Source organism: Toxotes jaculatrix, chromosome 9 (genome assembly GCF_017976425.1).
Source record: "Toxotes jaculatrix isolate fToxJac2 chromosome 9, fToxJac2.pri, whole genome shotgun sequence".
Lineage (NCBI taxonomy): Eukaryota > Metazoa > Chordata > Actinopteri > Toxotidae > Toxotes > Toxotes jaculatrix.
Window position 1 is genome coordinate 15,834,340 of NC_054402.1, and position 19,021 is coordinate 15,853,360.

General features: G+C 30.5%; 1 protein-coding gene across 1 annotated transcript in view; it reads left to right on the forward strand.

The window, feature by feature from the left end:
* The first annotated feature begins 1,040 nt into the window (after positions 1-1,040).
* LOC121187778 (protein FAM124B) overlaps positions 1,041-19,021 on the forward strand; it is a 40,745-nt gene continuing 22,764 nt past the window's right edge. Inside the window, exons 1-3 of the mRNA XM_041047193.1 lie at positions 1,041-1,136; positions 1,518-1,549; positions 2,375-2,599. Of these exons, the coding sequence (XP_040903127.1) occupies positions 1,063-1,136; positions 1,518-1,549; positions 2,375-2,599 (331 nt within the window). The 5' untranslated portion in view covers positions 1,041-1,062. The remainder of the gene's footprint in view (positions 1,137-1,517; positions 1,550-2,374; positions 2,600-19,021) is intronic.

A 19,021-nucleotide genomic window follows, 5' to 3' on the forward strand; every position in this document is an offset into this window, starting at 1 on the left:
TGAAACATTTATTGGAGTATTTCACAACATTGTGGTTAAATTGCATATTATATCTGTATTTATGTGACTTTATTTCATAATGTGTGTAGGTAATTGTTTATTTGTCTACTAATGAACACTTTGAGCCTCCCTTCTATTACAGGCTGTTGTGTTAGACTGCATTAGTCTTTTGGGGATATCTACACTAGACTGTATGGATGTAACTCACATTCAAACTGCACTGGAAAAAATCGCAATGGTTTTTCTTACAGGCATAATGGATTATTATCATTATCACTAGTTTTAATAATTGCTAATCAATTATTTTAGATTTATAGTACACAATTCTTGATTTTGTTGCCCTTGAAAATGTCCCTTCTCCTCACAGGTGTAATTATTTTCCTGCTGATTTTGCATCTTGTGTACTTTAGGCTTCATTGCCAAAACACATTTATAAACTTACTTGGATCTTAGTTTTAGTCTTAGTCTTTTTGCGGCTCCAAAAGCGAGCTGCTGAGGAGTTTAATGCTCTTAACGAGGTCTTAACAAACAATGTCTTTAATTTTCAGGCTTTAGAGGCTCCCCTCCATACGTCCGCTGCACTTTTAAATCTGCCGACTCCGTCTGGACTGTCTCCTTTGTCTTCTCATATTGTTAGACGCATGCCATCTGCTCCATGTTATTATAAAAGGCGGCTTTAGATTTAAAGTAGCACCGCTTCAGCTGGTCCCTTTCGCCCAGAATTCAGTCACGGTAACTTCTTAAAGTCAGTTAAGGATGTATAAAGTCTAAACTTCGATAAGGGCACCTCTAGTTGTTGTTTTATTATGTTTCAGGTTTTTCCTCCATAATCATACAGAGCCTGTATTTTAGCCTATTCTTTAACATAACGGTGTACGGTTGCCTGGTGACGTCAGCGTCCCAGCACGGAGTCCCGTTTCTTGGGGGGGGGGGCGGCAGAAGTCTGTGGAAAGAAATCAAACAGGATGCTTTTCACTCTCAGCACGGACTGCTGCTGCAAACGCCGCTCAAACCTTGAGTCCGGAGCACTCGGCCGAATGTGAAAGTGTGTGTTTCCGGGCGATGTTTCGAGGACCGGTGGGGTTAAAGGGGGCCATCTGCGATGAGAACGTGGACTCCGGAGCTGAGACTGCCGAGTGAGTTAACAACTGTTAGCTCCAGGCTAACTTTAGCTTCGCCGTTTAACCGCAGCCACAATGGAAATTAATTTAGTCCAAGAGAGTAAACTAAGAAAGGACATTTCAAAGCAGCAGATGCTGTTTCAACTCCTTACCACCGAACTATAGCATCTTGTATCTGTTGCACTTTTTATGATGTTTTCTCATAAACTGGCTTTTTGAGCTTTCGTTAACAACAGATAATGTGTTGTCATGGTGACCGAAGCAGAGGGGCCAGGTTTCCAAACCAGCCACCACAAGATGGAGACAGATTTTTGTCTTTCCTCCAACCAGTCTAAACCCTAAAGTGTCCGTGAGGTAATCATTGCTCATGTGCTTCTCATTTTGTGTCTTACTCAGATCTGACTGCAGCAGGATGTCATCGTCTGGCAGTAAGTATTCTTACACTCGTGCAGAAATTAAGGGGGCTTTTCAGTAATTCAGGTTTATGCTTTCATAAAGCTGAAAAACTCACAAGGGACAGATTGAAAAATAAGAATGATGCAGCAGAAGCCAAGATATCATGTCCCTTAGTCCTCAGAAGTCACGCTCCAAAAACCCCAAATCCTACACTTCCCATAATGCAGTTTGATAGTGTCATAATATATCATTGTCCCTCCCAATACCCTTACATTGCAAGCAGTCAAGTGCCTCCTTGTATGACATCTTTACAATAATTGCCGCTGTGTCCAAGTACCTGTTAAGACCACTTTGCATGTGGTCTGAATGGGGACTTGGATGTGAAGTTTATCAGAGCTCACTGGAACGCACTTGATTAATGAGGACATCCTGTTGTTCTTGCTAGTACAAAATATTGTACATGGCACAATCAGGCTCAAAAGATTTGTTGGAACAACTAAGTATCAGTCAAACAGCATTGAAGTTTTAGTCAGATGACATTAACGACATTAAATTAGGTTGTCTAAAACACAGTGTATCAGTATTTGTTTTAGCTAATCAGTAAAATTTGAATGACAGTAGACAGTGGGCAGTGAACTCTGAACTCCAACTCCACCACAGTCAGCTGGATATCACACTAAGACATGAATCACATTCTTGAATTTGTCTGTTATAATGTGACCATACCTTTCCAAAGAAGTCATATACGTAATTATAAACTGTTTTCACAAGCTGAATCACACTCCCCATCACAACAAACCTGATCTTGATGTGAAAATCTTTTCAACTTCAGTTATTGTGTGTGTGTGTTGCTCCAGTTGAGCTCATGACCAGGCGGGTCAGGCCGCAGCGGCAGCAGCAGCAGCAGCAGCAGCAGCTCTTACTAATGAACTTGCATCTGCTGGCCAATCCTGGAGATTCCCTGCTGCTGCAGCACACCCTGGATCGCCTGCTGCGCTGGCTCTGCCCAAGCCTCCACATCTTCCATGTATCAGAGAGGGCGTCCCCTTTCAGAAGTTACATCCGCCTCTGTCCTGTGGCAGGTAAGGACCTTGCTCTGTGGTCTTGCATTAAATATAGTAAGGATGCACCGATCTACATTTTTTCACTTCTGATGCAATCCCGATACCTGAATTTGGATATCTGCCGATACGGATACTATTATGATACCAGAGCTGTTTGCTTTAATATTATTACTATCATTATTGTTAATTTTACATGATGCTGAAATAAATCTTCTCCACACGCAAGTATGATACGTATGAATGTATGCATGTATGTCCAAAAAGGCAACTTGAGGTACATATAAGGTCAGAGAAGAAAGTCTTTATTAAATTCAAGACAGATACCCATAAAGGGTAACCTTCTTTTAGACTACCCCTCTACAAATAAGATAGAAATATAAAGGCCTTCTTGATCAGAACAAATTAAGTATAATGGCTCTTGTAGCAGCAACAAATCAATACGTCAGTATGACGTTTTTTATGACATGTTGAGGCCTTACTAAAATATGATTTTTATTGGCATATTTTGAAGCCTTATGGCCGTATGACATTTTTTCTAACTTACTTTTTTCTTACTAAAATATGACTTGATTTGGCATATTTTTACGCACACTGTACTGACGTTTTTATGACATTTTGAGGTCTTCCTAAACTATGACTTTTTTTGGCAAATTTTAACGCCATACATTATGACGTTTTTTGTGACATTTTGACGCCTTACTAAACTATGACTTTTTTTGGCAAATTTTAACGCCATACATTATGACGTTTTTTGTGACATTTTGACGCCTTACTAAACTATGACTTTTTTTGCCCGATTTTGATGCCTTACTATACTATGACGTTTTTTATGATATTTTGAAGCCTTACTAAAGGATGACTTTTTTTTGCATATTTTGACACCTTACTATACTTTTCCGTTTTTCATGACATTTTGAGGCCTTACTAAACTATGACTTTTTTTTGGCATATTTTGATGTTTTTTATGATATTTTGAGCCCTTTCTAAAAGTATGACTTTTTTGGCATATTTTGACGCCTTACTATACTATGAAGTTTTTTATGACATTTTGAGGCCTTACTAAAGGATGACTTTTTTTGGCATATTTTGATGCCTTACCTATACTATGACCATTTTTATGACATTTTGAGGCCGTTCTAAAGTATGACTTTTTTTGTCCGATTTTGACGCCTTACTATACTATGACGTTTTTTATGACATTTTGAGGTCAAAAATTTTTTTGACTTTTTTTGTCCGATTTTGACGCCTTACTATACTATGACGTTTTTTATGACATTTTGAGGTCAAAAAAAATTTTGACTTTTTTTGACCGAAAAAAACGCCATACTATACTATGACGTTTTTTATGACATTTTGAGGTCAAAAAATTTTTTGACTTTTTTTGTCCGATTTTGACGCCTTACTATACTATGACGTTTTTTATGACATTTTGAGGTCAAAAAAAATTTTGACTTTTTTTGTCCGATTTTGACGCCTTACTATACTATGACATTTTGAGGTCAAAAAAAATTTTGACTTTTTTTGACCGAAAAAAACACCATACTATACTATGACGTTTTTTATGACATTTTGAGGTCAAAAAATTTTTTGACTTTTTTGGGCCGATTTTGACGCCTTACTATACTATGAAGTTTTTTATGACATTTTGAGGTCAAAAAAAATTTTGACTTTTTTTGACCAAAAAAAACGCCATACTATACTATGACGATTTTTATGACATTTTGAGGTCAAAAAAATTTGGACTTTTTTTGTCCGATTTTGACGCCTTACTATACTATGACGTTTTTTATAACATTTTGAGGTCAAAAAAATTTTTGACTTTTTTTGACCAAAAAAAACGCCTTACTATACTGTGACATTTTATGACATTTTGAGGTCAAAAAATTTTTTTGACTTTTTTTACTTTTTTTGGCCGATTTTGACGCCTTACTATACTATGATGTTTTTTTATGACATTTTGAGGTCAAAAAAAATTTTGACTTTTTTTGACTTTTTTTGTCCGATTTTGACGCCTTACTATACTATGACGTTTTTTATGACATTTTGAGGTCAAAAAATTTTTTGACTGTTTTTGTCCGATTTTGACGCCTTACTATACTATGACGTTTTTTATGACATTTTGAGGTCAAAAATTTTTTTGACTTTTTTTGTCCGATTTTGACGCCTTACTATACTATGACGTTTTTATGACATTTTGAGGTCAAAAAAATTTTTGACTTTTTTTGACCGAAAAAAACGCCATATTATACTATGACGTTTTTTATGACATTTTGAGGTCAAAAAAAATTTTGACTTTTTTTGTCCGATTTTGACGCCTTACTATACTATGACATTTTGAGGGCAAAAAAAATTTTGACTTTTTTTGACCGAAAAAAACACCATACTATACTATGACGATTTTTATGACATTTTGAGGTCAAAAAAATTTTGACTTTTTTGGGCCGATTTTGACGCCTTACTATACTATGACGTTTTTTATAACATTTTGAGGTCAAAAAAATTTTTGACTTTTTTTGACCAAAAAAAACGCCTTACTATACTGTGACATTTTATGACATTTTGAGGTCAAAAATTTTTTTTGACTTTTTTTACTTTTTTTGGCCGATTTTGACGCCTTACTATACTATGATGTTTTTTTATGACATTTTGAGGTAAAAAAAATTTTTGACTTTTTTTGACTTTTTTTGTCCGATTTTGACGCCTTACTATACTATGACGTTTTTTATGACATTTTGAGGTCAAAAAAATTTGGACTTTTTTTGTCCGATTTTGACGCCTTACTATACTATGACGTTTTTTTATGACATTTTGAGGTCAAAAAAAATTTTGACTTTTTTTGACTTTTTTTGTCCGATTTTGACGCCTTACTATACTATGACGTTTTTTATGACATTTTGAGGTCAAAAAATTTTTTGACTGTTTTTGTCCGATTTTGACGCCTTACTATACTATGACGTTTTTTATGACATTTTGAGGTCAAAAAAAATTTTGACTTTTTTTGTCCGATTTTGACGCCTTACTATACTATGACATTTTGAGGTCAAAAAAAATTTTGACTTTTTTTGACCGAAAAAAACACCATACTATACTATGACGTTTTTTATGACATTTTGAGGTCAAAAAATTTTTTGACTTTTTTGGGCCGATTTTGACGCCTTACTATACTATGAAGTTTTTTATGACATTTTGAGGTCAAAAAAAATTTTGACTTTTTTTGACCAAAAAAAACGCCATACTATACTATGACGATTTTTATGACATTTTGAGGTCAAAAAAATTTGGACTTTTTTTGTCCGATTTTGACGCCTTACTATACTATGACGTTTTTTATAACATTTTGAGGTCAAAAAAATTTTTGACTTTTTTTGACCAAAAAAAACGCCTTACTATACTGTGACATTTTATGACATTTTGAGGTCAAAAATTTTTTTTGACTTTTTTTACTTTTTTTGGCCGATTTTGACGCCTTACTATACTATGATGTTTTTTTATGACATTTTGAGGTCAAAAAAAATTTTGACTTTTTTTGACTTTTTTTGTCCGATTTTGACGCCTTACTATACTATGACGTTTTTTATGACATTTTGAGGTCAAAAAATTTTTTGACTGTTTTTGTCCGATTTTGACGCCTTACTATACTATGACGTTTTTTATGACATTTTGAGGTCAAAAAATTTTTTGACTTTTTTTGTCCGATTTTGACGCCTTACTATACTATGACGTTTTTATGACATTTTGAGGTCAAAAAAATTTTTGACTTTTTTTGACCGAAAAAAACGCCATATTATACTATGACGTTTTTTATGACATTTTGAGGTCAAAAAAAATTTTGACTTTTTTTGTCCGATTTTGACGCCTTACTATACTATGACATTTTGAGGGCAAAAAAAATTTTGACTTTTTTTGACCGAAAAAAACACCATACTATACTATGACGATTTTTATGACATTTTGAGGTCAAAAAAATTTTGACTTTTTTGGGCCGATTTTGACGCCTTACTATACTATGACGTTTTTTATAACATTTTGAGGTCAAAAAAATTTTTGACTTTTTTTGACCAAAAAAAACGCCTTACTATACTGTGACATTTTATGACATTTTGAGGTCAAAAAATTTTTTTGACTTTTTTTACTTTTTTTGGCCGATTTTGACGCCTTACTATACTATGATGTTTTTTTATGACATTTTGAGGTAAAAAAATTTTTTGACTTTTTTTGACTTTTTTTGTCCGATTTTGACGCCTTACTATACTATGACGTTTTTTATGACATTTTGAGGTCAAAAAAAATTTTGACTTTTTTTTTTCAGATTTTGACGCCTTACTATACTATGACGTTTTTTATGACATTTTGAGGTCAAAAAAAATTTTGACTTTTTTGGTCCGATTTTGACGCCTTACTATACTATGACGTTTTTTATGACATTTTGAGGTAAAAAAATTTTTTGACTTTTTTTGTCCGATTTTGACGCCTTACTATACTATGACGTTTTTTATGACATTTTGAGGTCAAAAAAAATTTTGACTTTTTTTGACCGAAAAAAACGCCATACTATACTATGACGTTTTTTATGACATTTTGAGGTAAAAAAAAATTTTGACTTTTTTTTTCCGATTTTGACGCCTTACTATACTATGACGTTTTTTATGACATTTTGAGGTCAAAAAATTTTTTGACTTTTTTGGGCCAATTTTGACGCCTTACTATACTATGACGTTTTTTATGACATTTTGAGGTCAAAAAAAATTTTGACGTTTTTGGTCCGAAAAAAACGCCATACTATACTATGATGTTTTTTATGACATTTTGAGGTCAAAAAAATTTTTGACTTTTTTTGTCCGATTTTGACGCCATACTATACTATGACGTTTTTTATGACATTTTGAGGTCAAAAAAAATTTTGACTTTTTTTGACCGAAAAAAACGCCATACTATACTATGACGTTTTTTATGACATTTTGAGGTCAAAAATTTTTTTGACTTTTTTTGTCCGATTTTGACGCCTTACTATACTATGATGTTTTTTATGACATTTTGAGGTCAAAAAATTTTTTGACTTTTTTTGACCGAAAAAAACGCCATACTATACTATGACGTTTTTTATGACATTTTGAGGTCAAAAAAAATTGTGACTTTTTTTGTCCGATTTTGACGCCTTACTATACTATGATGTTTTTTATGACATTTTGAGGTCAAAAAAATTTTTGACTTTTTTTGACCGAAAAAAACGCCATACTATACTATGACGTTTTTTTGTGACATTTTGAGGTCAAAAAAAATTTTGACTTTTTTTGACCGAAAAAAACGCCATACTATACTATGACGTTTTTTATGACATTTTGAGGTCAAAAAAAATTGTGACTTTTTTTGTCCGATTTTGACGCCTTACTATACTATGATGTTTTTTATGACATTTTGAGGTCAAAAAAATTTTTGACTTTTTTTGACCGAAAAAAACGCCATACTATACTGTGACGTTTTTTATGACATTTTGAGGTCAAAAAAATTTTTGACTTTTTTTGTCCGATTTTGACGCCTTACTATACTATGATGTTTTTTATGACATTTTGAGGTCAAAAATTTTTTTGACTTTTTTTGACCGAAAAAAACGCCATACTATACTATGACGTTTTTTATGACATTTTGAGGTCAAAAAAATTTTTGACTTTTTTTGTCCGATTTTGACGCCTTACTATACTATGATGTTTTTTATGACATTTTGAGGTCAAAAAAATTTGTGACTTTTTTTGTCCGATTTTGACGCCTTACTATACTATGACGTTTTTTATGACATTTTGAGGTCAAAAAAAATTGTGACTTTTTTTGACCGAAAAAAACGCCATACTATACTATGACGTTTTTTATGACATTTTGAGGTCAAAAAAAATTTTGACTTTTTTGGGCCGATTTTGACGCCTTACTATACTATGACGTTTTTTATGACATTTTGAGGTCAAAAAATTTGTGACTTTTTTTGTCCGATTTTGACGCCTTACTATACTATGACGTTTTTTATGACATTTTGAGGTCAAAAAAAATTGTGACTTTTTTTGTCCGATTTTGACGCCTTACTATACTATGACGTTTTTTATGACATTTTGAGGTCAAAAAATTTTTTTGACTTTTTTTGGCCGATTTTTACGCCTTACTGTACTATGACGTTTTTTATGACATTTTGAGGTCAAAAAAAATTGTGACTTTTTTTGTCCGATTTTGACGCCTTACTATACTATGACGTTTTTTATGACATTTTGAGGTCAAAAAAAATTTTGACTTTTTTTGACCGAAAAAAACGCCATACTATACTATGACGTTTTTTATGACATTTTGAGGTCAAAAAAAATTTTGACTTTTTTTGACCGAAAAAAACGCCATACTATACTATGACGTTTTTTATGACATTTTGAGGTCAAAAAATTTTTTGACTTTTTTTGTCCGATTTTGACGCCTTACTATACTATGACGTTTTTTTATGACATTTTGAGGTCAAAAAAAATTTTTGACTTTTTTTGACCGAAAAAAACGCCATACTATACTATGACGTTTTTTATGACATTTTAGGTCAAAAAAAATTTTGACTTTTTTTGTCCGATTTTGACGCCTTACTATACTATGACGTTTTTTATGACATTTTGAGGTCAAAAAAATTTTTGACTTTTTTTGTCCGATTTTGACGCCTTACTATACTATGACGTTTTTTATGACATTTTGAGGTCAAAAAAAATTTTGACTTTTTTTGACCGAAAAAAACGCCATACTATACTATGACGTTTTTTATGACATTTTGAGGTCAAAAAAAATTTTGACTTTTTTTGTCCGATTTTGACGCCTTACTATACTATGATGTTTTTTATGACATTTTGAGGTCAAAAAAATTTTTGACTTTTTTTGACCGAAAAAAACGCCATACTATACTATGACGTTTTTTATGACATTTTGAGGTCAAAAAAAATTTTGACTTTTTTTGACCGAAAAAAACGCCATACTATACTATGACGTTTTTTATGACATTTTGAGGTCAAAAAATTTTTTGACTTTTTTTGTCCGATTTTGACGCCTTACTATACTATGACGTTTTTTTATGACATTTTGAGGTCAAAAAAAATTTTTGACTTTTTTTGACCGAAAAAAAACGCCTTACTATACTATGACGTTTTTTATGACATTTTGAGGTCAAAAAAAATTTTGACGTTTTTGGTCCGAAAAAAACGCCATACTATACTATGATGTTTTTTATGACATTTTGAGGTCAAAAAAAATTTTGACTTTTTTTGTCCGATTTTGACGCCATACTATACTATGATGTTTTTTATGACATTTTGAGGTCAAAAAAAATTTTGACTTTTTTTGTCCGATTTTGACGCCATACTATACTATGACGTTTTTTATGACATTTTGAGGTCAAAAAAAATTTTGACTTTTTTTGACCGAAAAAAAACGCCTTACTATACTATGACGTTTTTTATGACATTTTGAGGTAAAAAAAAATTTTGACTTTTTTTGTCCGATTTTGACGCCTTACTATACTATGACGTTTTTTATGACATTTTGAGGTAAAAAAAAATTTTGACTTTTTTTTTCCGATTTTGATGCCTTACTATACTATGACGTTTTTTATGACATTTTGAGGTCAAAAAATTTTTTGACTTTTTTGGGCCAATTTTGACGCCTTACTATACTATGACGTTTTTTATGACATTTTGAGGTCAAAAAAAATTTTGACGTTTTTGGTCCGAAAAAAACGCCATACTATACTATGATGTTTTTTATGACATTTTGAGGTCAAAAAATTTTTGACTTTTTTTGACCGAAAAAAACGCCATACTATACTATGACGTTTTTTATGACATTTTGAGGTCAAAAAAAATTTTGACTTTTTTTGTCCGATTTTGACGCCTTACTATACTATGACGTTTTTTATGACATTTTGAGGTCAAAAAAATTTTTGACTTTTTTTGACCGAAAAAAACGCCATACTATACTATGACGTTTTTTATGACATTTTGAGGTCAAAAAAAATTTTGACTTTTTTTGTCCGATTTTGACGCCTTACTATACTATGACGTTTTTTATGACATTTTGAGGTAAAAAAAAATTTTGACTTTTTTTGTCCGATTTTGACGCCTTACTATACTATGATGTTTTTTATGACATTTTGAGGTCAAAAAAAATTTTGACTTTTTTTGACCGAAAAAAACGCCATACTATACTATGACGTTTTTTATGACATTTTGAGGTCAAAAAAAATTTTGACTTTTTTTGTCCGATTTTGACGCCTTACTATACTATGACGTTTTTTATGACATTTTGAGGTCAAAAAAAATTTTGACTTTTTTTGACCGAAAAAAACGCCATACTATACTATGAAGTTTTTTATGACATTTTGAGGTCAAAAAAAATTTTGACTTTTTTTTTCCGATTTTGACGCCTTACTATACTATGACGTTTTTTATGACATTTTGAGGTCAAAAAAATTTTTGACTTTTTTGGGCCAATTTTGACGCCTTACTATACTATGACGTTTTTTATGACATTTTGAGGTCAAAAAAAATTTTGACTTTTTTTTTCCGATTTTGACGCCTTACTATACTATGACGTTTTTTATGACATTTTGAGGTCAAAAAATTTTTTGACTTTTTTGGGCCAATTTTGACGCCTTACTATACTATGATGTTTTTTATGACATTTTGAGGTCAAAAAAATTTTTGACTTTTTTTGTCCGATTTTGACGCCTTACTATACTATGACGTTTTTTATGACACTTTGAGGTCAAAAAATTTTTTGACTTTTTTTGACCGAAAAAAACGCCATACTATACTATGACGTTTTTTATGACATTTTGAGGTAAAAAAAAATTTTGACTTTTTTTGTCCGATTTTGACGGCTTACTATACTATGACGTTTTTTATGACATTTTGAGGTCAAAAAAATTTTTGACTTTTTTTGTCCGATTTTGACGCCTTACTATACTATGACGTTTTTTATGACATTTTGAGGTCAAAAAAAATTTTGACTTTTTTTGACCGAAAAAAACGCCATACTATACTATGAAGTTTTTTATGACATTTTGAGGTCAAAAAAAATTTTGACTTTTTGTCCGATTTTGACGCCTTACTATACTATGATGTTTTTTATGACATTTTGAGGTAAAAAAAAATTTTGACTTTTTTTGTCCGATTTTGACGCCTTACTATACTATGATGTTTTTTATGACATTTTGAGGTCAAAAAAAATTTTGACTTTTTTTGACCGAAAAAAACGCCATACTATACTATGACGTTTTTTATGACATTTTGAGGTCAAAAAAAATTTTGACTTTTTTTGTCCGATTTTGACGCCTTACTATACTATGACGTTTTTTATGACATTTTGAGGTCAAAAAAAATTTTGACTTTTTTTGACCGAAAAAAACGCCATACTATACTATGAAGTTTTTTATGACATTTTGAGGTCAAAAAAAATTTTGACTTTTTTTGTCCGATTTTGACGCCATACTATACTATGAAGTTTTTTATGACATTTTGAGGTCAAAAAAAATTTTGACTTTTTTTGTCCGATTTTGACGCCTTACTATACTATGACGTTTTTTATGACATTTTGAGGTCAAAAAAAATTTTGACTTTTTTTGTCCGATTTTGACGCCTTACTATACTATGATGTTTTTTATGACATTTTGAGGTCAAAAAAAATTTTGACTTTTTTTGACCGAAAAAAACGCCATACTATACTATGACGTTTTTTATGACATTTTGAGGTAAAAAAAATTTTTGACTTTTTTTGTCCGATTTTGACGCCTTACTATACTATGACGTTTTTTATGACATTTTGAGGTCAAAAAAATTTTGACTTTTTTTGACCGAAAAAAACGCCATACTATACTATGACGTTTTTTATGACATTTTGAGGTAAAAAAAAATTGTGACTTTTTTTGTCCGATTTTGACGCCTTACTATACTATGACGTTTTTTATGACATTTTGAGGTCAAAAAAATTTTTGACTTTTTTTGTCCGATTTTGACGCCTTACTATACTATGACGTTTTTTATGACATTTTGAGGTCAAAAAAATTTTTGACTTTTTTTGACCGAAAAAAACGCCATACTATACTATGACGTTTTTTATGACATTTTGAGGTCAAAAAAAATTTTGACTTTTTTTGTCCGATTTTGACGCCTTACTATACTATGACGTTTTTTATGACATTTTGAGGTCAAAAAAATTTTTGACTTTTTTTGACCGAAAAAAACGCCATACTATACTATGACGTTTTTTATGACATTTTGAGGTCAAAAAAAATTTTGACTTTTTTTGTCCGATTTTGACGCCTTACTATACTATGACGTTTTTTATGACATTTTGAGGTAAAAAAAAATTTTGACTTTTTTTGTCCGATTTTGACGCCTTACTATACTATGATGTTTTTTATGACATTTTGAGGTCAAAAAAAATTTTGACTTTTTTTGACCGAAAAAAACGCCATACTATACTATGACGTTTTTTATGACATTTTGAGGTAAAAAAAAATTTTGACTTTTTTTGTCCGATTTTGACGCCTTACTATACTATGACGTTTTTTATGACATTTTGAGGTCAAAAAAATTTTGACTTTTTTTGACCGAAAAAAACGCCATACTATACTATGACGTTTTTTATGACATTTTGAGGTCAAAAAAATTTTGACTTTTTTTGTCCGATTTTGACGCCTTACTATACTATGACGTTTTTTATGACATTTTGAGGTCAAAAAAATTTTTGACTTTTTTTGACCGAAAAAAACGCCATACTATACTATGACGTTTTTTATGACATTTTGAGGTCAAAAAAAATTTTGACTTTTTTTTCCCGATTTTGACGCCTTACTATACTATGACGTTTTTTATGACATTTTGAGGTCAAAAAAATTGTTGACTTTTTTGGGCCAATTTTGACGCCTTACTATACTATGACGTTTTTTATGACATTTTGAGGTCAAAAAAAATTTTGACGTTTTTGGTCCGAAAAAAACGCCATACTATATTATGACGTTTTTTATGGCATTTTGAGGTCAAAAAAATTTTTGACTTTTTTTGGCCGATTTTGACGCCTTACTATACTGTGACGTTTTTTATGACATTTTGAGGTCAAAAAAAATTTTGACTTTTTTTGACCGAAAAAAACGCCATACTATACTATGACGTTTTTTATGACATTTTGAGGTCAAAAAAATTTTGACTTTTTTTTCCCGATTTTGACGCCTTACTATACTATGACGTTTTTTATGACATTTTGAGGTCAAAAATTTTTTTTGACTTTTTTTGGCCGATTTTTACGCCTTACTGTACTATGACGTTTTTTATGACATTTTGAGGTCAAAAAAAATTTTGACTTTTTTTGTCCGATTTTGACGCCTTACTATACTATGACGTTTTTTATGACATTTTGAGGTCAAAAAAAATTGTGACTTTTTTTGTCCGATTTTGACGCCTTACTATACTATGACGTTTTTTATGACATTTTGAGGTCAAAAAAATTTTTTGACTTTTTTTGGCCGATTTTTATGCCTTACTGTACTATGACGTTTTTTATGACATTTTGAGGTCAAAAAATTTTTTGACTTTTTTGGGCCAATTTTGACGCCTTACTATACTATGACGTTTTTTATGACATTTTGAGGTCAAAAAAAATTTTGACGTTTTTGGTCCGAAAAAAACGCCATACTATACTATGATGTTTTTTATGACATTTTGAGGTCAAAAAATTTTTTGACTTTTTTTGTCCGATTTTGACGTCATACTATACTATGACGTTTTTTATGACATTTTGAGGTCAAAAAAAATTTTGACTTTTTTTGACCGAAAAAAACGCCATACTATACTATGACGTTTTTTATGACATTTTGAGGTCAAAAAAATTTTGACTTTTTTTTCCCGATTTTGACGCCTTACTATACTATGACGTTTTTTATGACATTTTGAGGTCAAAAATTTTTTTTGACTTTTTTTGGCCGATTTTTACGCCTTACTGTACTATGACGTTTTTTATGACATTTTGAGGTCAAAAAAAATTTTGACTTTTTTTGTCCGATTTTGACGCCTTACTATACTATGACGTTTTTTATGACATTTTGAGGTCAAAAAAAATTGTGACTTTTTTTGTCCGATTTTGACGCCTTACTATACTATGACGTTTTTTATGACATTTTGAGGTCAAAAAAATTTTTTGACTTTTTTTGGCCGATTTTTATGCCTTACTGTACTATGACGTTTTTTATGACATTTTGAGGTCAAAAAAAATTTTGACTTTTTTTGTCCGATTTTGACGCCTTACTATACTATGACGTTTTTTATGACATTTTGAGGTCAAAAAAAATTTTGACTTTTTTTGACCGAAAAAAACGCCATACTATACTATGACGTTTTTTATGACATTTTGAGGTCAAAAAAATTTTTGACTTTTTTTGACCGAAAAAAACGCCATACTATACTATGACGTTTTTTATGACATTTTGAGGTCAAAAAAAATTTTGACTTTTTTTTTCCGATTTTGACGCCTTACTATACTATGACGTTTTTTATGACATTTTGAGGTCAAAAAAATTTTTGACTTTTTTGGGCCAATTTTGACGCCTTACTATACTATGATGTTTTTTATGACATTTTGAGGTCAAAAAAATTTTTGACTTTTTTTGTCCGATTTTGACGCCTTACTATACTATGACGTTTTTTATGACATTTTGAGGTCAAAAAAATTTTTGACTTTTTTTGACCGAAAAAAACGCCATACTATACTATGACGTTTTTTATGACATTTTGAGGTCAAAAAAAATTTTGACTTTTTTTGTCCGATTTTGACGCCATACTATACTATGAAGTTTTTTATGACATTTTGAGGTAAAAAAAAATTTTGACTTTTTTTGTCCGATTTTGACGCCTTACTATACTATGACGTTTTTTATGACATTTTGAGGTCAAAAAAAATTTTGACTTTTTTTGTCCGATTTTGACGCCTTACTATACTATGATGTTTTTTATGACATTTTGAGGTCAAAAAAAATTTTGACTTTTTTTGACCGAAAAAAACGCCATACTATACTATGACGTTTTTTATGACATTTTGAGGTAAAAAAAATTTTTGACTTTTTTTGTCCGATTTTGACGGCTTACTATACTATGACGTTTTTTATGACATTTTGAGGTCAAAAAAAATTTTGACTTTTTTTGACCGAAAAAAACGCCATACTATACTATGACGTTTTTTATGACATTTTGAGGTAAAAAAAAATTTTGACTTTTTTTGTCCGATTTTGACGCCTTACTATACTATGACGTTTTTTATGACATTTTGAGGTCAAAAAAATTTTTGACTTTTTTTGTCCGATTTTGACGCCTTACTATACTATGACGTTTTTTATGACATTTTGAGGTCAAAAAAATTTTTTGACTTTTTTTGACCCAAAAAAACGCCATACTATACTATGACATTTTTTATGACATTTTAGGTCAAAAAAAATTTTGACTTTTTTTGTCCGATTTTGACGCCTTACTATACTATGACGTTTTTTATGACATTTTGAGGTCAAAAAAATTTGTGACTTTTTTTGTCCGATTTTGACGCCTTACTATACTATGACGTTTTTTATGACATTTTGAGGTCAAAAAAAATTGTGACTTTTTTTGACCGAAAAAAACGCCTTACTATACTATGACGTTTTTTATGACATTTTGAGGTAAAAAAAATTTTTGACTTTTTTGGGCCGATTTTGACGCCTTACTATACTATGACGTTTTTTATGACATTTTGAGGTAAAAAAAAATTTTGACTTTTTTTTCCCGATTTTGACGCCTTACTATACTATGACGTTTTTTATGACATTTTGAGGTCAAAAAATTTTTTGACTTTTTTGGGCCAATTTTGACGCCTTACTATACTATGACGTTTTTTATGACATTTTGAGGTCAAAAAAAATTTTGACGTTTTTGGTCCGAAAAAAACGCCATACTATACTATGATGTTTTTTATGACATTTTGAGGTCAAAAAATTTTTTGACTTTTTTTGTCCGATTTTGACGTCATACTATACTATGACGTTTTTTATGACATTTTGAGGTCAAAAAAAATTTTGACTTTTTTTGACCGAAAAAAACGCCATACTATACTATGACGTTTTTTATGACATTTTGAGGTCAAAAAAATTTTGACTTTTTTTTCCCGATTTTGACGCCTTACTATACTATGACGTTTTTTATGACATTTTGAGGTCAAAAATTTTTTTTGACTTTTTTTGGCCGATTTTTACGCCTTACTGTACTATGACGTTTTTTATGACATTTTGAGGTCAAAAAAAATTTTGACTTTTTTTGTCCGATTTTGACGCCTTACTATACTATGACGTTTTTTATGACATTTTGAGGTCAAAAAAAATTGTGACTTTTTTTGTCCGATTTTGACGCCTTACTATACTATGACGTTTTTTATGACATTTTGAGGTAAAAAAAATTTTTTGACTTTTTTTGGCCGATTTTTATGCCTTACTGTACTATGACGTTTTTTATGACATTTTGAGGTCAAAAAATTTTTTGACTTTTTTGGGCCAATTTTGACGCCTTACTATACTATGACGTTTTTTATGACATTTTGAGGTCAAAAAAAATTTTGACGTTTTTGGTCCGAAAAAAACGCCATACTATACTATGATGTTTTTTATGACATTTTGAGGTCAAAAAATTTTTTGACTTTTTTTGTCCGATTTTGACGTCATACTATACTATGACGTTTTTTATGACATTTTGAGGTCAAAAAAAATTTTGACTTTTTTTGACCGAAAAAAACGCCATACTATACTATGACGTTTTTTATGACATTTTGAGGTCAAAAAAATTTTGACTTTTTTTTCCCGATTTTGACGCCTTACTATACTATGACGTTTTTTATGACATTTTGAGGTCAAAAATTTTTTTTGACTTTTTTTGGCCGATTTTTACGCCTTACTGTACTATGACGTTTTTTATGACATTTTGAGGTCAAAAAAAATTTTGACTTTTTTTGTCCGATTTTGACGCCTTACTGTACTATGACGTTTTTTATGACATTTTGAGGTCAAAAAAAATTGTGACTTTTTTTGTCCGATTTTGACGCCTTACTATACTATGACGTTTTTTATGACATTTTGAGGTCAAAAAAATTTTTTGACTTTTTTTGGCCGATTTTTATGCCTTACTGTACTATGACGTTTTTTATGACATTTTGAGGTCAAAAAAAATTTTGACTTTTTTTGTCCGATTTTGACGCCTTACTATACTATGACGTTTTTTATGACATTTTGAGGTCAAAAAAAATTTTGACTTTTTTTGACCGAAAAAAACGCCATACTATACTATGACGTTTTTTATGACATTTTGAGGTCAAAAAAATTTTTGACTTTTTTTGACCGAAAAAAACGCCATACTATACTATGACGTTTTTTATGACATTTTGAGGTCAAAAAAAATTTTGACTTTTTTTTTCCGATTTTGACGCCTTACTATACTATGACGTTTTTTATGACATTTTGAGGTCAAAAAAATTTTTGACTTTTTTGGGCCAATTTTGACGCCTTACTATACTATGATGTTTTTTATGACATTTTGAGGTCAAAAAAATTTTTGACTTTTTTTGTCCGATTTTGACGCCTTACTATACTATGACGTTTTTTATGACATTTTGAGGTCAAAAAAAATTTTGACTTTTTTTGACCGAAAAAAACGCCATACTATACTATGACGTTTTTTATGACATTTTGAGGTCAAAAAAATTTTTGACTTTTTTTGACCGAAAAAAACGCCATACTATACTATGACGTTTTTTATGACATTTTGAGGTCAAAAAAAATTTTGACTTTTTTTGTCCGATTTTGACGCCATACTATACTATGAAGTTTTTTATGACATTTTGAGGTAAAAAAAAATTTTGACTTTTTTTGTCCGATTTTGACGCCTTACTATACTATGACGTTTTTTATGACATTTTGAGGTCAAAAAAAATTTTGACTTTTTTTGTCCGATTTTGACGCCTTACTATACTATGATGTTTTTTATGACATTTTGAGGTCAAAAAAAATTTTGACTTTTTTTGACCGAAAAAAACGCCATACTATACTATGACGTTTTTTATGACATTTTGAGGTAAAAAAAATTTTTGACTTTTTTTGTCCGATTTTGACGGCTTACTATACTATGACGTTTTTTATGACATTTTGAGGTCAAAAAAATTTTTGACTTTTTTTGTCCGATTTTGACGCCTTACTATACTATGACGTTTTTTATGACATTTTGAGGTCAAAAAAAATTTTGACTTTTTTTGACCGAAAAAAACGCCATACTATACTATGAAGTTTTTTATGACATTTTGAGGTCAAAAAAAATTTTGACTTTTTTTGTCCGATTTTGACGCCTTACTATACTATGATGTTTTTTATGACATTTT